Genomic DNA, 24,716 nt, shown 5'->3' with positions numbered 1-24,716 from the left:
TGCTTATTTATATCAAGAGGTTGGGAGTAGGCAAAGAAAGGGAATCCAAATATTCAAAAAAAAAGGAACAATCACAGTCAAGATGTCAAGATTCCAGCAAGTTTTTTGTGAACACTGATAAACTGACTTTAAAGATTACACTCAGAGATAAAACATCCAGAGTAGCCAACACAATAATTAATAAGAATAAAATTAGAGTGCTAATAATAACTGACTTCAGAGTTTATTATAAAGCTACAATAATCAAAGAAGTGTGATAATGGCAAAAGAATAGACAAATAGATCACTGGAACAGAACAGAAAACCCAGAAATACAGCCAAATAGCTACAGTCCAGATATCTGACAAAGAAACAAAGGCAATGATACAATGGGGAGCAATGACAGCATATTCAACAAATGTGTTGGAACATCCAAAGTAACAAATCTAGACAAAGAACTAGCCCTATTTCCAAAATGTATATTCAAAATGGTCATAAGTCATAAATGGATCATAAATCTAAAATGGGTAATAAAACTATAAACATTCTGGAAGATAATACCTGAGAAAAATCTAGATGACCTTGAGTATGCTTATGAATTTAGATTCAACGTGAAAGACATAATCATCCGTGAAAGAAATAAGAAGCCAGATTTCATTAAAGTAAGAACTTCTGTAAAAATGAGATGACAAGCCACAGAATGGGGGAAAGTATTTATGAAAGACATCTGTTATCCAAATATACACATGAACCCTTAAAACTCAACAATAAGAAAACAATGCAGCCGAAGACCTGAAAAGATGCTTCACTAAAGGAGACACACCTGTGGCAAACAGCATCTCAAATGATGCTTTACCTCATGTCAACAGGAAATTTCATATTATAACTACAGTGAGACAGCATCACACACCTACTACAGTAGCCAAAAATCCAGAACAATTACAAATCCAAATCACAGCAAGAACATATAGAACTAGAACTTTCATCTCATTCACTGTTGGAAGGAATGCAAAATTGCATACACAGTTCGGAAGAAAGTTTGGTAGTGACTTACGAAACTAAACTAACAACTATCATATAACTCAGCAATTATATTTATTGGAATTAACCAAAAGAAATGTTATGTCCACACAAAAACCTGACATGGACATTTATAGCAAACTTGTTCATATTTACCAAAACTTTCAAGGAACTAAGATGTCCTTTAGTGGGTGGATGGGTTTAAAAAATCTTTGCTACATCCTGTGGTACTGTCTAGTTGACTATTTAGTGCTAAAACAAAAATGCCATCAATCCAAGAAAAGACATGAAGGAAATGAAAGAAGCCATTCTGAAAAGGCTCCATACTAAATGATACCATCAATTTTATCATCCTCTAGACGGCACAACTACAGAGACGGTAAATGAATAAGCAGTTTTCAGAGGTTACCGATGTGAGGGGATGAAATGGTGAAACACAGAGTAGTTGCGGTATGCCGAAATTATTTTGTATAACATTATATGGTGGATAAATATGAATATACATTGTCCAAAGCAATTAGAGGGAACATCAATGTAAACTATGGACACTGAGAGATGAGGACGTTGTCAGGATAGACTGATCAATGATAACTAACATATCACTCTGGTGGACTATTGGTAATGGGGAGACTATTGTATGTGTGTGAGCAGATGGTACAAGGAAAACCTCTATAATGTACTCTCAATTTTTCTATAAATATAAAACTCCTCTAAAAATGCTAATCCTTTACCAGAAGAGGAAGAAGAGCCGAAAATCCAAAGGTTTGAATTCCAGGTCTCATTTTGTTAAACTTACTTGTTAACAAGTCTAAAAGTAATTTGGCTCAGATTTAGCCATCAGTCCAAAACATGATTCTTCTTCTTATAAATATGGGACACACATATCCTCAATGAGGCCCAGCTCCTCTGTAGACTTGCTGTGATGAAAGAGTTGAGAGTGCAAGTAGAGCAGGGAACATAGTGCCAGATGCGTATGTGTGTATTCATTCGATCAATAAGTGATAATGGCATAGCTGAACTCTCAGATCCATCTCTAAAATTCCTTTTATTGAGCCACAATCCCAGCCCTTTTCGCTTTGGTTATTTTAAGATTGGGTATTGTGCTTTTGTCCAAAAGTTACTAAATTCCAATTTATATTTGACATAATAATTATACAAACCAATTAATATAGTGACGCATGTTGTTATAAGAATATCTAAAGTACTTGATGTATAACACAAACCTAATACAATGAAACATTCTTTTTTTTTTTTTTTTGGTGTTTTGAGACAGTTTCTCTATACAGCACAGGCTAGCCTTGAACTCATGATCCTCCTGCCTTTGCCTCTCAAGTATGAAGATTACAGGCCTGCACCACCATGTCCTGCAAAAAAAATTTTTGTACTTTCAACTTTTATTTAATTTCTGAATGTAAGACTCAATAATACCCACAGAAATGATTCCATGTTGCTGAGGCTTTTCTCTTCATAAATTAGACTTAATATCTTTTAGGAAAAATTCTTCTTATTTGGTAATGAAATCAGTTTAAAAACTGTGAAGATAACAACCTCAAATACATTCTAAGTTAATTCTCTAATACTAATAACTTAAACTCACTCCTCTAAAATTTGCACTTATATGATAAGGAATCATTAAGAAAACTACAAAGTGTCAAATTTCATTTTGCATTTGTTTAGATATCAGTTATATTTGTAGCAAAGCATTTGTCTTCATTGAGCTGTCTTTTTCTAACCATTACAAAAGGTGAACAGTTTCAAGTGTCAGGGAACCTTGTGAATAGACTAACTTCACAATATTCCACTACTGTAACTCGGTGCTAGAATCCTGTTTTGTGCCATTTATCAAATTTTATTAAACTTTTAAGAGCATTACAGCATTTTATCTCTTTTCGCTTTGATTAAAAGCCTCATCTTCTCATCTTACCTAAAAAGATCCTTAAAAAGAATAGCAATTACAAGCAGTAGCTGAAAGAATTAAAACTTTGACAGACAGGACACTTTTACTATCAAGAACAGTTTCACTTTCCAGATAACCATAACTACAGAAATAGGATAAAGATGTCTGTGAAACCCGTACTAGTATTTATTTTGGAAGCCACAACCCTGTGGGACATAAAATCAGATAGGGAGAGAAGATAAGACATACTTTTTCATCTTCCAGGAATTTTTAAAAAATGTAAGAGGAACAAATATTCTAAAAGTTGTCACATAAGCAAATTTTATGCAGTAACATTTGTGATACTATCAAAAATAGGCTGAATGTTGTGGCTGGAAAACATCTGAGCTACTAGGGTGAAGTATAGGAAGGAGCCAGGAGAGAGCCACATGTGCCAGACGCTTAGCTGTGCTATATAATCTCAGTCTTGCTTTGCAACTACTTCACATAATCATGGATCCTAACTTCTCTGTGCGTTTGTGAGAATCCTTAAATATAATGGTCTATCTTAAAATAAAGACAAACTTGTTTTCAAAACAACTTTCCCCCTACATGTCTAACATTTTTGTCTAAGAACCTTGCACTTGTGCCTCTGCATTTCAAATAACTGTTGAGCATTTTTTTTGCTATTTTTAATCTGCTGGACATTCAGGACATTCCTGGTATTTATAGTTTACTAATTTATTTCCTTGTGTAAGCTCACCAAAGTTATGGCATGCAGCATGTATTTTGAATCCTGATACCATCCATCTAGAAATTGCTGAACAGGTGCCACCAAATTAGTAACTTCATCTCTGAATGAGGTTAAATACAGTTTTCAATAAGCTCCTAAGAACAAGGTTCTGTTTTTAAAAGACAGTTTAACCTGAAGGTTACTAATGAAATAGAAGCATGACTTTGAAACTGAGAGCAAATATGAATCGAAATATCTCAGTGATAGAACTAATTGCTAAAAGGACAAGTTCATATTTTTTCTTAAATATGTGACCTTTGGGCTGTGTTATTTAAGAGCGGTGTTACAAGCATTCATATACATATATCATGAGTTTTGTCTATTATAAGGAACTATTTGTAATATATAACATATATTATAAATATATGTAATTCTCCACTGGAGAATCACACTGAATATAGGACATTACTATTATCTGTAATTCTGAAGTTGTCTTCATGTTGATTTGAATTCTTTCAATTTCTGCTTAATCTACTTCAGTTATCCACATCTTCACCCAAACATATCCCCATGACACAAACAAAGGAGAATGTATTCTTTACTTTCTTTCCCAGTAGTAAATTTTCCACATAGACGGCAAGCATTCCTCCTCCACCACTTCCTTTAGGACTTCACAATGTCACTTATCTCCCATTTTCCTTGGATTCCCTGCTCACCTTTACTGCCTCTTCCTTCTCTGCTTACTTCCTTCATTGCCCTAAGCACTTCTCTGCAGTAGAACACTTCTTGAAAAATGATTCACAAATCACTCAATAGATATCTGCATTTGTCATTTACTTGTTAACACACTATCTCTCTATAGAAGGCCTTCACATACTGGTCACTAGTGCCTGTCTAATGACCAAAACTGACTTCCCCATTCCAGCATACCAACTAGCTGCTACATTCAGCTCACCTTACTTCACCCTCTCTCTCTGGGGCAATACAAGCATCATAGCTTCAACTACCATATTTATTCCAAGGACTAACAACACATGTCTGTGATCTACTCTCTTACTGATGGTCTCTCTCTCACCTTTCTTTCTTTCCTTACTCCTATACCTGACTACCACACAAAGAGCCTTAGCTTCTTTCACTGTTGATTTTATACAGACCTCCCTCAGAACTTCCCCCTTATCTTGGCTTCAGCTACTACCTGTCATGGCACAGCCCAGCTTTAAAAGTCTTCCAACATTGGATTTGGAATACCATACACACTCCTTACTTGGACCATACATTATTAGGTTCTGTGTTTCCCTTCAAACATCTCTCATTATGTTTAAACCACAGGGGTCTTCTGTCTTCTTCTGGAACACAAGTTCACTACCTTCTCAGTCCTTTGGTTCTTGCCTGTGCAATTCTGTTACATTGATGTATGTAAATTTCCCCTCTGATCTCCATATGTAGGTCTTTTAAGTGTCCCTATAACTGGTACCTTAGGTGCTTGGTAAACATTCGGTAGATATGAATTACATTCATACCTCAAAAGAAAACCTCTAGTATTAAATGCTTAAAATGATTTAATAAAGACCATTGAGGCTTAAATTTAAATAAAGACAATCTGTAACTAGAAAATTTAGCAAATCTAGCTTTACCTTACTTTTTGTTAGTAAACCCAAAAGAGCCAAAGACCACAAAATATTAGATACACAATAAGATGTGGTGAAAGTAGTTTTCTGAGCAAAGATAGCATTCATTGTTACTAATGCAGAACCTTCTGATGTTATGCAGTAATAGGCAACTTCCTGTTTGGAGTAGATACATGAAATCCATAAGTCTAGTCATGCTCTTATAAGTCTCTTTCTTCTACTTTCTTGTCTCATTTATATCCTGGAACTTGTATTCACTATCAACATAGTGCCAGTAAATATTCTAAAGAAAAGAGACAAAAATAATTACATCAAAAATTACATTAGTTTTTTCCTCAGCCAACATATTTGGGTCATATCAATCTCAGATTTGAACCACAGAAGGAAAAAATGAAGATCCAAGTCATTCTTATTCAAAATTTAATGTTCTGATGAATATTTTGTGGTTCAAAAAACCACCTCATGACAGCATTTGCATTTCTCAGGTTTTGGTGTTTTTTTTTTTTTTTATCAGTGGTAGGAATATCAAGAAATCACATATACTAGTAGTAACATGTTAGGACTAAAGAGAAATGAGAAGTCTTAAGTAATTAACAGAGTCTAATACAAATGAGGGTTCTTTCACAAATTTGTAGCATGTCTAGGTATTGATATTTCAATTAAATATCAAAGGACCACATCTCTACAACCTTGGGCTTTGGAGATTTTTTTCTTCTGTTATTAAGTGTAAGTTCACCTGGTTATTATATTCTCTGTAATAAAAATCAAATCAGAATGGCAGCAGGGTAAGTGATAATCTCTAGACTTAAAATATTTTATAGTATCCAACATCTTTTATGGAATGAAAGAAAAACCAACCGTATTAGGATTAAGAAACAGGGACAACAGAGCTCTAAAATATTTTAACAGGTGTTAATCCATGCATGTGTTCTTTATAAAGTTTATAACAATACTATTCTGTATTTTCATATCATTTTAATTAACAAAGAATGTCAGATATATATAGCATTATCACATCCTAACTAGATTTATTTGCAAATGAGAAAGCCAAGGCTCAGAGAGGTTACATGTTTTTCCAGCACCACACAGCTATTAAGATAACATGGTCTGCGGATATTCTATTTCAACTTGTCCTCAGTAAAACTTTATAAAACAACTGTAATTAATTTCCACTGAGTCCTGTTTGTGCTCAGAATAATTAGATCAGGAAATACTCTTAAAACTGAAATGCTTCATAGAGAACCTTTATTTTGTAACATCATTTGACAATAGCTACAGAGAATTCCTGATGTTTTAGTAGGTCTTTTGAATAAATATTTGAAAAAACAAACACATAATTAATCACTCTTTAAAAATAATTTCCTTTTATTATTTTTTAGTTCAATTTGTTGACATTAAACAGGTCAACAGGTTTTAAAAATTCTAAAGTTTTTCATTTTTGCATGTCTATGACAATTAAGAATTCTGTAAGCTCATTCCAAATGTCTATTCCAGGCTAAAAAGAGTTTAGGGCAAGTACCATCTTGTGGATTTGGGCTATCATTCAGATTGTATCTGGCTAATACACTTTAGTTAAGGCATTTTGTGTTTCAGAAGATTCTATAAAATTAAGTTTTGGCTATTTAGTTAAGAAAACGGTATTCATCTCAGCAGTTTATCAATCTATCACTTAATAAACTTTAAGTTTTACCAGTTGGTAAAGGTGAGAGACGGCTGGGGAGAGACAGACCTTCCAGCTGGAGGGCTTTCTGGAAGAGGCTATGAATCATATCTCACCATCAGTCACTGCCCAGCAAACACACAGCATGCCTTTAGAACTATTTCTAAGTTTTAAAGAGCCCATGTGCTCACACTGAGCTTCCTTATGAACAAAGAAAACATTATTCATATATTTTTAAAATCCATATGGTAAATTTTGTTCTTTAAAACAGTTGTTCAGATAAAAAGACACCACTTAGAACTGGAAATAAGATTTATTGCCGGAAAGGCCAGTGTCTAGAATTAAATTATCCAGAGCATCAAACCAACAACAAAAAGAAATGCCAAGGATCTTTAAAAAAAATAAAATCCCTGGATATATGTTATACAGAAGATAAACTTCCCCAACTTTGTTGATGCTATTAGATGCATAAAATGTACCAATAGAAATACTCATGATATAATGTGATCAAATGGTGTCTTAAACAAGCAGGGAAGCATGCAGAAAAATGTCTAAATCATTTTCAAATGCAGTTAATTCTGGAAATGATGCTAAGCATTATATATTGAGAATAAATATGATTCTTACCATCTGAGACTGACTTCTAGGACATCCATTGATATCTTCAACTTTTTCATTTGCTAAAGCCAAGAAATAAAATAAAAGAGGGAAAAAAAGAATGACATGCTTAAGCAATGAAGTGAAACACATAAAAAAGGAGACTTTAAAAGAAAAAAAAACACCAAGCAAAAATGCTGCTGTTACATTTACTACATTTCCCAAGCCATGTACAAGAGAACACACTTGTTAGCAGCCACCAAGTCCATGAGCACGAATCAAGCAAAAAATGAAAAAAAGGAAAAAAAAAAGTGAGTGAGAAGGAAGTTGCTGCTAATTCTTTAGCTTGTGCCAAATGACTGCTGACATGAAACCTTTCACAATTGTCCCTGCTGGATCAGGATACAGTTTCAAGGAATCTCAGAGTGTATGAGTTGCTCCAGCTAACGAAATGCACACATGGGAGACATATGGTTTAATGAAGCATTCATTTCTGACAGTTTAGTGTATGTAAAGATACAGTTCTAGCTATTTAAAAGTATGACCAAACTGTCTTCTTCAAACATCCTCACCTAAACATGTTTAGTTAAATCAGGAGAGAGCCACATTAGTCTCCAAAGCACGTGGAATGATTCAGTAAGCATTCAACTGAAACTGTCATTCACCCAAGGGGCTGGGAGCAGAGATTGTCCTTCTTGCTCTCAGAGGGCAGGTCTTACCAACGATCTGAATGATGTCTGCTAGCAGCACTCCATCTGCAATGTCCTGTTGCAAATCCTTGATCAGCCGCTTGTGGCCTGATTTTGCTAGGTAGTGGTTGGCCCAGTCAGTGTAAATCTGTTGAGCAGAAGGAAGGAAGAAGTGAGATGGGCGAGGGAAAAGAGAGACAATAAAAAGGCTCAAGACAAATGTTGGATTCAAAGGGAAGCTATTCTGGATCACATTCCAGTTTAAGAAGTCATGGCTCAAAAGGAAATAGTTGTAAAATAATTTTTAAACAGCTCTTTCCCCACTTATCTCTTGTTTCAAAGGAGGATGATTCACTCTTTCAAAATCATGGACTAGTCACTTGTGACAGAGCAAAATTCCCTTCCCGGATGACTACTGAGGAAACTGCTACTGCAAATCAGTTTGGGTTTCTCTCTCATTCCTCTTCTTCTGTCAGTTTAAAAATAATTGTCTGTGTAAAAGGAAGCCACCTGGACTGATTTATACAAGAACTTTGTAAAAATGTGTATTTCTCTGAAAAGACTTTATTGAATTTGTCATATGAGATACTATATGTGACAATATTTTGGCATCATTTTATGAAATAATTGTAAATGCCTTCCTGTCTAAGATACTTTATTTGGACTGTCATCTCTCATTTAAGCCTTTTGAAATGTGTTTATGTTAGAGAACTTAGGCAGCAAATGGAGCTATAACACAGAAAGTACAATATAGAATTGAGAAGTGGATTGTAAACCGCAAGGTTGGCAGTTTGACATAGAATAGAGGTGACTCTTTGAGAATAGTTCATGATATAGAAAAAGCTAAAGCTGGCTGTTCAAAAATTCCACAAAAAAAATGTTGCTAATTTTTATATATAAATATGATATCATGTAATATAATCATAAGGAAAAGGCATAAACATGAAGATGCTTCAATTTCATGGATGGTGTGCATGAATGACTATATTAGAAACTGTGTAAAGGCAGATTATGATGTGATACAACAGAAACAAAGTGTTATTGGAAGCACTGGAATGAGAACTGAAAACCTAACAGAATTCGACTCTGGGAAGTGCAGGAAGGGGCCTGCCCCACAGACAGCATGGCATGTGCAAAAGCAGAGACTCTAGAAACGCAGCACAGGATTGTAAATCTGTAGTTAAGGTAGGGTACCTACAATCAGGACATTGAAACTAGGCCAGAGAAGGAAGTTATATCTCATACTCATGAACACTGAGTGCCAAGAAAACTGCAAAAGCACTTTGTAAATTTTTGATAAAATACAGATTTTTTGGAAATTTGGAAGAAAAATAAAAAGTGTAAGTCTATCCCAAACTTGCAATGCTTTTCTACTTTTTAATAATTTGGTATAAAGGATTCTAGAATTGATATGCCTACACCACACTTCACCACATTATACCCCTCCCTCCTCTCTCTCTCTCTCTCTCTCTCTCTCTCAACACACACACACACACACACACACACACACACACACACACACACGGTGGCATTTTAAAGCAAATCTGGTTCAAATTTTGCATATCATTCTGCAGTTTCAACTATTTTGTGCAACAGTATTTTAAGAGTACAACTAAAAAGTCACTTTATATATATTTCTCTCACAACCTTAATATTTCCCTGTACCCAAGATCCTTCCATTGAAGGAAATTTCATTTGTTTGAGTATGTTGTATGAATTTTGTTTTATGAAGGCATGAAATTATGGAAAAATATTTTTAAGTAGCAAACAAAATGCATTAACAATGACTATATTAATAATGAAAACAAGAAAACTTTCTTTCTCCAAATGCTTGTTAATAGTGCTGTAGCCTTTACCCAAACCTCCTCTGGAACTCAGGTGGGAAACACATGAGAAGCCCATGAGTTCGTTTCAAGACCTCATTGGAAAAACCTCTATTTAACTCACAAACCATCTTTTTTTTGGTCCAGGTTTTCTTCCAGAGGCAGCCCAAACTTATGGGCTCTGTCTTGTCCAGAACCCCTAATATTTGGAACTTTGCTCAGACCATAACTCTCACTTCAGTTGCTGACTGAAAAAAAAATCAATGACTAAATATATGAAGTAAATGAAAATTTCTATTTGAAAAAAATAAGTCTTATATAGTTTTAAAAATCTATTTTCTAATAAGTATGTGTCTTTTATAAGTAAAAGAAACTGAGCCTGGTTAACTTCGCTTAAGATGATGTTCTCCAGTTCCATCCATTTACTTGTGAATGCTAAGATTTCATTCTTCTTCATGGCTGATTAAAATTCCATTGTGTATAAATATCACATTTTCTTAAACCACTCATCAGTAGTGGGGCATCTTAGCTGTTTCCATAACTTGGCTATTGTGAATAGCATTGCAATAAACATGGGTGTGCAGGTGCCTCTGGGTAACCTGAGTCACATTCTTTTGGGTATATCTCTAGGAGTGGGATTGCTGGATCATATGGCAATATGATTTAGTTTTTTAAGAAGCCTCCATACTGTTTTCCAGAGGTATTGTACTAGCTTGCATTCCCACCAGCAGTATGAAGGTTCCTTTTTCCCCACATCCTCGCCAACATTTGTTGGTGGTGATGTTTTTAATGATAGCTATTCTAACATGGGTGAGGTGGAATCTTAGTGTGGTTTTATTTGCATTTCCTTTGTGTCCAGAGATGGTGAGCATTTTTTCATGTGTTTTTTGGCAATCTGAATTTCTTCTTTTGAAAAAGTTCTGTTTAGTTAACTTGCCCATTTATTTATTGCTTCATTGACTTTGGGGGAAGTTTAGTTTTTTGAGCTCCCTATATATTCTTGTTATCAGTCCTTTGTCTGATGTATAGCTGGCAAATATTTTCTCCCACTCTGTGGGTGGTCTCTTTAGTTTAGAGACCATTTCTTTGGTAGGAAACCCAAAATTCAAAAGCATTTGATGTGCTCACTGCAGAGGAGCTAATACAGTAACCTTAAAACGACAGAGGTCAATATGGGAAGATGACCACGAAGTAGTGAAGAGGTCTGGTAGCGATGAATCAATTCGGGTTGTAATACACTTGTACATGGAAGCAATGCTAGGCATCTCTCTGTATAGCTATCCTTATATTAACTGGCAAAAACACTATGTCTTTCTTATTATTGCTTATGTCTACTTGTCAACGAAACTGGAGAAAAGGGCAGAACAGGTTCTGCCTGGAAGTGAGAGAGGGGGGGTGGGGACAGGGGGAGAAATGGCCCAAACAATGTATGCACATATGAATAAATGAATAAGGAAAAGAAACTTGAGCTCCTTCAAGGAAATCACAAAAAGGAGGACTCAGTATCTTCCAAAGGGATGTCATAACCAAATTGAAATGAGACAATTACAAAGCAACATATGAGTGTATTTTAAAATATTACATAAATTTATATTTCTCAGTGGGTTTTTTTGGGAGTATTGGGTTTAAATTCTGGATCTTGTGTTTCCTAGACAAGCACTCTACTCCTTAAGCTATGCCTCCAGCCCTTTTTATTTTAGGTATTTTTCAGACAGTTTTTTCAGATAGTTTTTGCCCAGGCCAGTCTTGGACCATTATTCTCCCACCAAGGCCTTCAGCAATAGCTTGGATTACAGATATGCACCAAGCATGCCCAGCTTGTCTCTTGAGATAAGATCTTCCTAATTTTTCACCTGTGCTGGCCTTGAATCATGACCCTTTTGATTTCTGCCTTCCAAGTTGCAGAGATTACAGGTGTAAGCAATTATGCCTGACCTTGTTTCTTTATGTTCTTACATTGTACGTATGTAAGCTGAAAAAAGTGGGAAATAAAATATCATTAAGGAGACAGTATACATGGAAAGGACACATGGTATACAAACACCATTAAAACATCAGTAAAACTTGTGTAATGCTCTGATCAAAAAGGATACAAACAACCTTGTCAACTTTCATTAGAATCTGTTGTTCAGATAAATACAAACAAATGGTGAATTACTGAGCTGGCTTTAACATTGCACTCTCTCATACCACATTTCTTTTCATTACCACAACAGCATTATAACCTGAAAGAATTGCTGATTTTGGGTTTGAACTACAAAGTTGCCTTCGGTTTGTTAACACACAAAAATAATCATAGTATTTTACTTCTTAGGTTTATAAAACTTGTATATTTGATTGAATTATGCTGTGAATTATAGGATTTTTAGTGAAGAAATTGGCAAAATTAGGAATAATATTAAATAAATCATGATTCAACATTTGGTAATTTCTGTAAGCAGGTCATCGAAGATTTCAATCATCAAGTTTCTGGTCAAAGCTTCAAATATAATTTACCTCTAAACATCCAACGCCAATTTTCATCAAATACTTTAACTATAATATTATGAACATTCCAGATAATAATTATATTTCCAAAAAGTATGTATTTCAAAATTATTATAGTTCAGAAAATTCAAGAAATCAGGAAGATTAAATTTACTAAGGGGCTACTTAGAAATTCTAGTATACTTGTATGTATAATAATTCATTTACAGTAATTAAAATAATGAAAATCAAAGGTACCATGTCATACTTTGTACTTATCAGTATTAATTATAGGGCCCATTGTAAAGTTACATGTATTAGTGTGAGTATTTTCTGTCACTGTTTCTTCTTGGCCACTTCTATCCACGTGGATAATGACTGAATGCTTATTGACTCTCGGTGGCAGAGTGCACTCATTCATAAAGTGGAAATAATATTGTTATGAAGGGGATTGTTACAAAGATTGAATGAATGTACCCCTTTCAACATGCCCTTTCACTTAATATATATTTAATGTTAAATATGACTTGTACTAATTCACTGTTTTAATATGAAATATATTTACATGAATCATAATTAGAAGTTCTTAACTTTCTAATAAACCATTATCATAGTCAATTCACTTAAATCTCAGCTATCCATCCAAATGTAATTAATGGAAATAATTAATTGCTGCAAGTTGTAATGACTTGTTAGCTTAGTCATGTTCTGCTTTTATATTTATTTTACAGCGCTTACATTTTGCTATGCGGGAAAAATAAAAGGTAACACATACAACTCACATTGTTTTTGCGAGCGACCTGTCACAGCAAAACAGAGAAAAAGGTCCATGCTGTTTTGTTTTTATTACTAACAATGTAATACACTGCTATTGTCTACCACAATACACTGCTCCTACGTGTCTTAACAATGGTTAATTTTAGTACCTGATGAGTATTATGAGTAACCTGTCACTCGGTTATATAAAATGACTATGGCTATCTATTCATTCCATTCATGACACTAACATATGCATGTTTCAATGGGTATCTATTGAAATTCATTTTTAATAAGTGCTTAGTGCTCAAAGCAGTGGAAAGAATAGAGGAAAGATAGCCTTTTCACCCAAGATAAGAGTTGATTTGAATGGAAAGATGCCAATCTGTAGCCTGATTTGAAAATATAAATATCATCTTTTTAAATATTAACTGAGCTGGCTTTAACATTGCTCTTACTCACACCACATTTTTTTCTCCCCACTACCACAACAGCATTACAACCTGAAAGAACCACTCCTGGAACATTCAAGCTTTTGTCTTTGCAAATGCATTTAGGCTCCATTGCAGACAAAACATATAGAAAACCAATGATTTCCTTTCTTAAATTTATTTGTATTATAAAATGAAAAGTTATAGGCATACATATATATATATGCATATATATTTTAAATGACATTAGGATCTATGAAAGAATTAAATAAAACTAATGTACATATCTATCACCTCCTCTCACTCTCCAAAGGAAACATTAAACTTGAGGCATAGATTTAAAAGGGTTTTTAAGCTTGTTGTGGAGGTGGACAAAGCAGAGCAGTCACTGCACTCCCTGAACAGGGAAAAGCACAGGTTGTGAAAGTAGAAAAGTGTTTTCTGACCCCCTCGTGGTGCTCAGGGACCCCCTCACCCTGACTGCTACCTCACAGGCTGGAGCTGCTCCACCTCACCACAGTAGCTTTTTAAATCCAGAGCCAAGTCCCCCACCTCAAGGTTATACCTGGTCAGTCCAGGACCTTGAAGTGACACATAAGTAAACACAGCAGGGGAACTGCAGACAAAAACCTGAGGATCAAAGATTGGAGAGGAACTTCAAGGGTATTGATAGAGCACAAAACATCTACTATTCTCAGCAAGGAAGAAATATGAGTTGAAAAATTAATTTTATCTCTTTCTCCTTATATTATCTTTTTTTCACTTTTCCTATCTCTTGTTTACAAACTATTCTACTAGTGGTTTATTCTATGTCCTTTTTAAATTTCTCTTAACCTTTCTATCTTTTTGCAGTCCCTGACAATAGCACGAACTATTGTCCTTCCTCACAACAATTGAACTATATACTTACACACAGGTGTTTTGTTTACCTCACACATCAATCCCCTTTTCCCCATCTTTCTTCTTCCTTATTTCCTCCTCCATTTGCCTCATTTTTACTACCTAAGTTTTAATTCCTATGCAAAGAAGTTTTATTTTTGTTACTCCCTATTGTACCACATAAAAACATTTGTCCCCTTCATATATAACAAGATTGGTTGTATAGTTAATGATGCCAATGGTATTTTACTTCATGTAAATATCTGGTTTATTACTAAATTGGTGAATTTATTATTGCTGAGTTATACCTCATTCCCCTGCCAGTGGCCAGAAATGGCACATAAGCCCTGCCACTAACACATCCTGCAACATCACAGAGGAAAATTCAAGGGAAAGTCTTTAGATGGCTAAAACCCTCAACCAACTAATTACAGATGAACAAATCTTAAATAGAAGCACAAGAATTATGAAAAGGCAAGGAAATATGATACCTGAAAAGGTCAACTTTCATACAACAAAGGATCTGATTAATAGTGAAGGGAATGAAATACCAATTTCTGAGTTCAAAATGATGATAAGAACGAATAAAGAGATTAAAGAAGACATTAGTAGGCATAAACCTACTAATCATGGGCATTGAGGAAGGGGAAGAGGTGTAAACTAAAGACAGAGGAAACATATTCAACCAAATAGTGCAGTCTTCAGAAAGAGATGCCCATCCATTTGCATGAGTCCTCTAAACAGACAAGACCAAAACAGAACCTCTCCATGACATATCACAGTCAGAACATTAAGTACAGAGAACATGAAAAGAATATTGAAAGCTCCAAGGAGAAGTAGCAAGTCACCAATTAAGGAAAACCCATCAGAATAACAGCAGAGTTCTCAACAGAAACCTTAAAAGCAAGGGGGGCATGGAATGAGATATTTCAAGTGCTAAAAAGAAAATAACTGCAAACCTAGATTACTATACCCAGCAAAACTACCATCCATAATTGAAAGAGAAATAAAAACCTTCCATTAGAAACAAAAACTAAAGCAATTTATGACCACTAAACCAGCACTCTAGAAGACACTTTAAAGGAATCCTACACAAAGAAGATGAAGATAAACACAGCCATGAAAATATGAGAATAAATAAATTTCAACAGGTGAGTAGATAAGAAAATGAAGATGAGGAAAGAATCAAACATTAAAAAAATAACAAATTGAAGGGATTATACATACCTTTCAATATTAACAGTGAACGTATGGTCTCAATTCTTCAATCAAAATACATAGGATGGAGAGCTCGATTAAGAATCAAGACCTGATGATTTCTTGCCTACAAAAATATTCCTCAAATATTTATAATTTTTTAGTAAAGGCATTTGAAATATGCTCTTAGCTATTTCCAAATATATTATACACTATTGTTAACTATTTTGCCATGAGTACAATAAATCTGAATAAAAACTTATTTTTTTCTTTATAACTGTTTCTTTGTACTCTGACCATCACCTCCCAAGTTTTCTTACTCTACCAGGTAAGAAAACCTGGTAACCATTCTAGTGTCTGTTTCTATAGGTTCAATTGTTTTAGATTCCACAGATAACTGAGAACATTTCATGCTGGTCTTTCTATGTCTAGAAAGACATAGTTTTTTCACCTAGTATAATGTTCTCCTACTCCATGTAGGACAAAATTCCTTCTGTTTCTAAGACTGAATAGTATTCTCTTATATATGTACACACACACACACACACACACATATAATTGAGACAGATGTGAGAAAATGTGATATATCTATTAATGAATTGACAGATAAAGTTTTTAAATCCATTTATCTATTGATGGCACTTAGGTTGATTATATAACTGGCCATTGTGAATAGTGCTGCAATAAACATGGGAGTATAGACATATCTTTAACATAATGATTCCAAATATTTTTTTCTTGCATGTTTTCTTTTATTTAATTATCATTTTCATGTTCTACTTGGGATAATTGTGACATTTACATAAGTACTTACAATACATTTTAGTTAAATTCACCCCCTCCATCATTCTCCTTTATGACCCCCTCGCCCCATTCTTAGAATTGTTTCAGCAGGGCTCATTTTTCCATTTTCATACATAATATTTCCACCATTATCATCCTCTTACAGCTTTTCCTACCCTCTGCCCGCTGGTGCCAACCCAACACCTAGACAGGACCTGTTTTACCTCCTTGTTCTCTGTTTCTGAGAAAAGACTTTTTTTTTGTTTAAGATAGCTATACAGTGAGTTTCACTATGACATTTCCATGCATATAAGTATTATATCCTGAATTGATATACACATTAGTGTGGCTGGTGAATCGTAAATAATTTCATTTTTAGTTTTGTTGAGGGATCTACTTAATGTTTTCTATAAGGGTTATACTAATTTACATTTCTACTAACAATATACAAGTGTTCCCTTTTCTCTACTTCATCTTTAACATTTGTTATTTTTTTGTCTTTTTCATATAGACAGTCTAACAGATTTGAAGTGATGAATCATTGTGGGGAGGCCCTAGAATTTCAGTGACAATAACTGGGCCCCTACATCTCACAAAGTAGCCAAGGAGTAAGCACATGTAGTGAGACTATAAATAGAAGCTTAAAGAAAAGTGGCCAATTATGCAATTTTTTCCACAAAGGAGAAAACTAGTCCTTAGAAGAGAATTGGAAGAAAACAGTATTACTAAGAAAATCCCTATCTGGTCACCTCTGAGTCTCCCAGTAAGATTTGGACAGATGAAAGAGTCACAAACCACAACGTCTACCACAGCAGTCTAGGAAAGCATCCAGTTTTGCTGAAATCCTCTGACAGCTATGTAGAATTGCCCATGATAAAGCAATAATCCTTGAGAAAACGTGAAAATAAAACAGGAAGGGTATGCAGACCTGACAAAGGAAAGTAAAAAGGCCTAGGAAGATGTGAGAACAGATTATGATAACTCAAGTCTGGCATGCATCATAAATTTCAGCACTCACCAGACAACAAGGGAACTAATGGCTATAAATAAGATCTGTCAACCCTGCTGCCACAGCAGTAAGTAGTCATGCCCTTCAACCCTCGCCAGCCTATCACCTAAGGAAGAAAAGATGCACATGAAAGGTATATGAACTTGGAACTCCAGGATCCCTTTTCTCAAAGACTGAGTTTTAAACCAGCAGTGAATGAGCTATTTTGATACAGGAGAAATAAATTTTCTGCTAATGTACAAAAACAGCCTTCAATGATGAACTTACATACTCTTTCTAAAGCTTGAATTTTGTATACTTCAGTTTTATGACACAAAAATTCAAGAATGGCAGGCACAGTTAGACAAAGAAGAATGGAAGTCACTATGGGACTAAGACATGAGACATGCTATTTTTAATCTGCATGAAAAGTTTACTAAAAGTTCATCATCAGTTGTTGCTACAGAACTGATAGGACTAAGAGATCCATGAGTCCAATCCCATAACCCCTTCAGACTGCTATGGTTTGACTGTGGTTTGACCCCAAGGATTCATGTGTTGGAGGCTTGGTCTTCAGTGTAGTCATGTAGAAGTGTGGAACCTTTAGGAGGTAGAAAATAGCGGGAAGTCCTTTGATCCTGATGAGAAGAGATTATCATGATCATCCTAGGACCCATGGATTAGTACAAACTGAGAGGGTTGTTAGAAAAGAACAAGTTTGGCCACTTCCTACCATCTTACTGACTAACAATGTAATCTCTTGCTCTCACATATGATCCCACTACTGTGATGCCAACCACCATAAACTGATGCAGCCAGCAGGGTCTTCACATGAGTGCCCCATGCTGTTTGGACATAGAGCCTCCAAACTTTAGTATACATACACACATACATATGTATGTATGTATGTGTGTACATATGTATGTATGTGTGTATGTATATATATATAAATATAAAATATATATCTGCATATGTATGTGTGTGTGAGAGTATGTAGCACTGCTGGGGATTGAACCCAGAGCCTAAACCAATATCTTTCAAAGTATACAGCCTCAGGTATTTCATTATAGTTAACTAAAAATGGCTAATACACAGATCTTCTAGAAATCTCAGTATTGTTATGTAGTCCAACTGTGAACTGAATTATAAAAAGCTTTTGGTAAAATTGACATCATCTTGATTTATGTAAAAGATTCACCAACTAAATCATTCAACACAACTGGTTTCAGTTTTTTACATTAAGGTTTATACTGATTGTTGATAAAGATTTTCCAAAACTTCACGGTAAGAGTTGCATAAAGTGAATATTAATGAGCCAACCACCCCAGAAAATCAGGTAAATTCTTAAGTAAACATGAAGTCTCAATTTCCTTTCACTTTCTGTTTCTCACATCCCATCTCTGACTATTTAATATCTCTTGACCCTTAAGTTCCATTTGTGCTGTAATAGCCTTGATTTAACTTATCATCACTGATCACTTGAGTTGCTCTATCAGTTCTACAAACAGGCTGAGTTCAGGAAGGCTAAGCATTAAATGATTCTGTATTCGTGAGGCCAATTTATTTATTTTTATTTTTATTTTTTTTTTGGTGGTACTTGGGCTTGAACTCAGGGCCTTCACCTTGAGCCACTCCACTAGCCCTATTTTTATGAAGGGTTTTTTGAGATATGGTCTTGTGAACTATTTGCCCAGGCTGGCTTCAAACTGCGATTCTCCTGATCTCTGCCTCCTGAGTAGCTAGGATTACAAGCATGAGTCACCAGCATCCAACAATTTATTCCATTTGAAAGAAAGAGCAGGTTTAAAGAAAAATGGGGGTTTTTTTTAAAAAAGCAAAACCCACAACTATGAAAGTTTTAGAAGAATGACTGGAGATCAAGAAATATCACATGGAATGATGCACTCTGACAAGTAGAAAAAAGAGGAAAGAATATTCCACATGATACAGGATAATAAATCCTGTATCATTAAATGCACAAATAAATGGAAGAATGAAATTGCACAGTGAATTCAGAGAATGATAAGGGATTTTCTTTGGCTACAGCACAGGGAAAGAACCCATAGAAAGACTAGAAGGAAGAGGACAAGAGGACGGGAGCCAAGCAAATATCAGGCAAAGGAGACTCATAGGAAGGTCAATAAGGCTAAATGAAGATTTTTAGGTGAAAACTCATTTACTTTTTGTGTAGAAGACATAAAATGACAGCCCTTCTGATTGGTGTTTGTAAACTCTAATTCAGGCACAGTTATGAAGACAGTTTAGAGCAAAGATTCAATATAATATGATTACTTAAAAGGCTTCCATGTTCCAAATAGTGAAATAAATACTTCTGTGCTCTGAATCTTCTAGAAAATTGCTCTTAATTTTCTATGGAAAGCAGATGAAAGAATGATACATGATTTAGCAAGAAAAAGTAAAGGAAGATCAAACCCACAAGAGGCTGCAGAGGGAAATGCTAGACTTATAGTTACTAGACAACAAGAAGGGTGACAGGATAAGAATGATATGGAATAATTAAATAAAATCACACACACTAATATTGGCACCATAGCAACTGACTTTCCCTTCTAGGCTCCTTTCCTTCAGTAATACGGGATTCTAAACCCCTGCCTTTAATCCACTCAGAATATTGGAAACACTCTTCCTTGACAATGCTTATTCCTAAGACCAACAGATATTGATGTTTATGGTATACAGTAAATCAACCAAATTGCCAGAGGATGGTCTACTAAGAATTGTGTGCATATACCCCCCCACCACACACACTCATACAAATAAATTCCAAATAGGAGAAAACATGTAGGCATATCGGGAATGGTTTCATTAACTTAAATGTCAGACAAATGTGAATTACCAAAAGAAAGAAAAAATTATAGCTGGAGCATAAGACTGTGAGTTCAAAACCCAATGCCACCAAAAAAAGAAGGAAGGATGGAAGGAAGAAAATTCAAGCACGAAATTGTGAAAGTTACAGTACAGTTAAAATTTCAACTATGATATACTGTAACAACTTTTGCAAATTTCACAATTGACCCCCAGTACAACAATATGATAATAAAAAGAAGATAAAAATAGATGATGATTACCCATGATAAGAAGAATATTCTAAAATCTTTAGGAGGATGGCTGCAAAGAAAAAAATTTAAAAAGTACAAATCATTTTCCAAGGACCAAGAATTATAAAGACATCAAAAGTCTCTGCAGTAACACTGCAACTAGAAGACACAAGTAAACTACTATTAAATTCTGGAAGAAAGGAGGCATCTTAAAAAACTGAAACAGAACTATCACATGATCCAATAATACCTCTCCTAGGCATATACCCAAAGGAATGTAATCAGGTTACACCCATGTTTATTGTAGCAATATTCACAACAGCCAAATTTTGGAAACAGCCAAGATGCCCTACAATTGATGAACAGATTAAGAAAATGTGTTATTTATACATAGTGGAATTTTATTGAACCATAAAGAAGAGTGAAATTTTGTTGTTTGCAGGTAAATGAACAGAACTGGAGAACATCATCTAAGTGAAGTTAGTCAGGTTCAGAAAGCCACAGACTACATGTTCTCTCGCATATGTGGAACATAGGCTCAATACAAAAATAAGCAGTATCATAAATACATATACATATATGCAGAACATGTACCCCAAAGTGGGACTGCTAGAGGAGACTAAGGAAGAAGGAAAAGAAGAAAAGATAGTTAACAATAATGAAATACATCACATCTGCATAGGAACAAAACACAATGAAACATACTGAAAACTGCTGAACCACACAGGACAGAGAAAATTTGGATGAGGAAGTGCTGTGGAGAGGGTTAGATTGACTTCAGCATGATACATTTACAGGTAAAATACCAAGGCAAAAATCCCACTGAAAACAAACAGACACCTAAACAACAAATAACAAGAATGTAAATGAGGGAGGAAACCTAATGAGAGGGGTAGGATAAATGAAGAAAGTAAAGAAGGTAAATATATTTGATATATTTTCTATTCAAGTAAGAATACAGAACATTCAAAAGTGTTGAAATCACTGTAAGATGAGAACCAATATAGAAAGGGGAATAATGGAGGAAATAAACCAGTCTGGGTATAACACATAAATATAAGGGAATGTCACAATGAAACTCCCTGTTAGTCTTTTAAAAACTGAAGAGCAGGAAGGTCAAGAAAGTCCTGTCTGGGGGTTGACACCAGTGTGAGCAGGGAGGGCATAAGGAAAAAGTGCAGGAGGGAAAATACGGTAGAAGTACTATGTATTCGTGTATGACAATGAAATATGAGACCTGCTGAAACTGTTCTAAAAGGGGGAAGGGAGGATAGAGAATGATGGAGGGGTGAATCTAAGATATATTACAAGCACTTTTGTAAATGTCACAATGTACTCCCAGTACAACTATAATATGCTAATAAATCAATAAAAAATCCTTTAAAATGAAAAAAAAAAAAGAAAAAATGCTTTCCATATAGCCTTGACTAAGAATATATAAGAAGTAAAAATAATAGAATCTAACAAACAGGTGACCAAAGATGAGGTAGATAAAAGACATTTCCAGGTAGGTGACAAGGGAAAGGTCAGTCTACCTGTTATGCAGTTGGCTTAAAGAGCACTCCCTTTAGATGGAATAAAGAGAAATGATCGCAGAACTACTGACACCACAGAAATACTATAACTGAGAAATAATCTAACAGTTTTGGTGATGAAGAATATTTCCTGGGATATATTTTACAAAGCTGTTGGAAACTGGAAAAACTTAGCCAGTGATTCGAAATAAATTATGTAAGTAGAAATGTAATTTAAAAAGCAATGACACATTTTGATCAAGAAAGGGACTGTAAATCACAGTTTAGTACTTGTGGCAGTCAACAGTAATTACATAGCAATAAGGAAAACAGTATACATTTAACTGAAAATTATAATATAAGTATACTGGGGGTGAGACAGGAAGGAAGGAGAGCAAAAGGGAGCAAAATTCTTGCATATAATCAAAAAAGTCAACAGATAGTCTCTGATATTGATAAGTTAGGATGGTATACATATTTCTTGGAAACATGGACATAAACATAGGAAACTGCTAACTGGGAGGGAATTGGTTTTTTAAAAGTTAGAGAAGAGATGGGGGTGGGAGACAGAGGACTATTCTTGTTTAATTAACTGTAAGACTGGATATTATTTCTGGTGTATTGTTTTTTTAAAATAAACAGTGAAAGTGTCTGGGTAAGAGATGATGAAGTCTTAAACAGAAAGTGTGGTGATAAAGAAGAGGCAAATTTAGGAAGTAGTCAGTAGGACTTGGAAATAAAACAAATTTGATTCAGGGTAGGGAAATCCAAATTTCTGGCTTGAGTTACCTAAATAGTAGTGTTTCCTACTTTTTCTCAGGTTTCTATTCTGTTTTATTATTTTTTCTTTTTTAAAAAATTTTATTTTATTTTTGAATTATCACACATTAATAATATTGGGAATTTCACTGTAGATATTCAAAAGGGCTGGCTTAAAGCATATAGAATTGTCAACATTTAGTCTATATACACCCACCCAGAGCTCTGCAGTGGCAACTATAAAAGATTAATACAAAAAGAACTCTAAAAATGCCTTAATTTTTAGGTTTTAAGGAAAATACATATATTTCCTTATTTTTAAAGGTATGATTTTCATTACAAAGAATAAAGGTCCACAATCATCACTGGATTCTGTCATATATATCACTAATAGTAAGTTCCACAGAAGAGATTGTAGCCTTCAGAGAAGTGAATAAACTACATTTACATGCATAAATATCACTTTCCACTATTCCTGCACTCTCTTTTTAAGTTCTATGAGAACTATTTCCTCCCTGAAAAGAAAACACATTCAGCAGCCTACTGTACTTATTTTGACCATAAAGCCAGATAGAAGGAGTAACATCAAGATCAGTAACCTAAATACTACACATCCTACCTTATCCATCTCAGAGATACATTTTTTGGTATGCAGTTATCAAAAACACTCCTTAATTCAAGTTGCAAGTTTTATTGGAACTGAGATTGTGTTGATATTTTTACTTATAACTGCATTTATACTTGGAAACTTATAGTCACAATTCATCGGCTTGGAATCCAGTGACCCATCTGTTTTCAGACTGGAGAAAGGAAATTTCTACATGAACATAAATAAATAGACATAAATGTAAACTGATAGGACAAGAAGGGATAGGGTTTGCCATACTAATTATAGTATGGTCTGGATTTTTTTTTATGTAGTTTCTTTATAGAGAAAATAACTGAGGCCAGACTTAAGCTGTGTTTAGCATCAGGGCTTCAAGGAGGGACAGAGAGAAGGAAGAGGTAGGGAATTTTGGAATCTTATTCGGTGCTCTCTGTAACACTGATTGACTAAACTTCCCCCCATCTACTCCTCCAGTGGCATCTTAGCTGCTTCTACTTCATCCAGTTTTTCTCTCCTTATGCTCACGTGAAGACTCCATAGTACTTCTCTGAAGTCACGTGTGCTGCTCTCCTTTCCTTCTTGCTATTTAAAATGTACAGACTACTGTGGCCCCAAGTCAGCACTTTTTCCTCTAACCTTAAGTGTTACAATCATCCTGGGCAATTTCATGGTCAGTGCGGACAATCCATCAAACCATCTGGCAGAAATCACATATGTAATGAAGAACCATCTACCCATCTTAAGGGCATGGGGTCTGATTAATGATCTTTCCTTCTACAAAGAACATGATATTTTACAAATTTTTGAAAAGGAGGTTGAGTGTTATAATTATACAGCACAATTCTGGTAAGAATTGAAATTTTATTCGACTTAACTTCAATTGCATTTCTATGGGTACTAGCAGCATGACAAGAAACATTCTTTCTCCAAGATGTAGTGTCTACTAATAAAAGTGCTGAAAGTAAGGCACTGTTTTAAACATTTTATATGGCTTAAGTCACTCAACTTTAAGAGGAAGGTATCACTATTCCACTTCAAAGGATAGGATCCTGAAACAGAAAGGTGATATATTTTCCCAAAGTCACACAGTGAGCACTGCACAGAAATGTACTTTCTGGCTCAAAATTTGCACCCAGTCAATACAAATGGAAATATTTCATTTATGATCCTTTCTTAACTCTATCCTCCTACAATTACTACTATTGCACCCAAAATATGGGGAAAATGTTCTTTTATTTGACTGTTACAACATCTGGCACTTACAGAAAACTC

At 34.8% G+C, this 24,716-nt stretch overlaps 1 protein-coding gene across 8 annotated transcripts in view; it reads right to left on the bottom strand.

Annotated features, from left to right (window-relative positions):
- Nav3 (neuron navigator 3) overlaps window positions 1–24,716 on the bottom strand; it is a 760,451-nt gene that overhangs the window by 230,179 nt on the left and 505,556 nt on the right. For all 8 annotated transcript variants that reach the window (XM_074083986.1, XM_074083987.1, XM_074083985.1 and 5 more), the window contains 2 exons: window positions 8,213–8,330; window positions 7,524–7,576 (listed from right to left, as the gene is read on the bottom strand). In XM_074083986.1, the coding sequence (XP_073940087.1) occupies window positions 7,524–7,576; window positions 8,213–8,330 (171 nt within the window). The remainder of the gene's footprint in view (window positions 1–7,523; window positions 7,577–8,212; window positions 8,331–24,716) is intronic.

Source organism: Castor canadensis, chromosome 8 (assembly GCF_047511655.1).
Source record: "Castor canadensis chromosome 8, mCasCan1.hap1v2, whole genome shotgun sequence".
NCBI classification, from domain to species: Eukaryota; Metazoa; Chordata; class Mammalia; order Rodentia; family Castoridae; genus Castor; species Castor canadensis.
The sequence above is the reverse complement of the archived record's forward strand: the minus strand, read 5'-3'. Positions and strand labels throughout refer to the sequence as shown.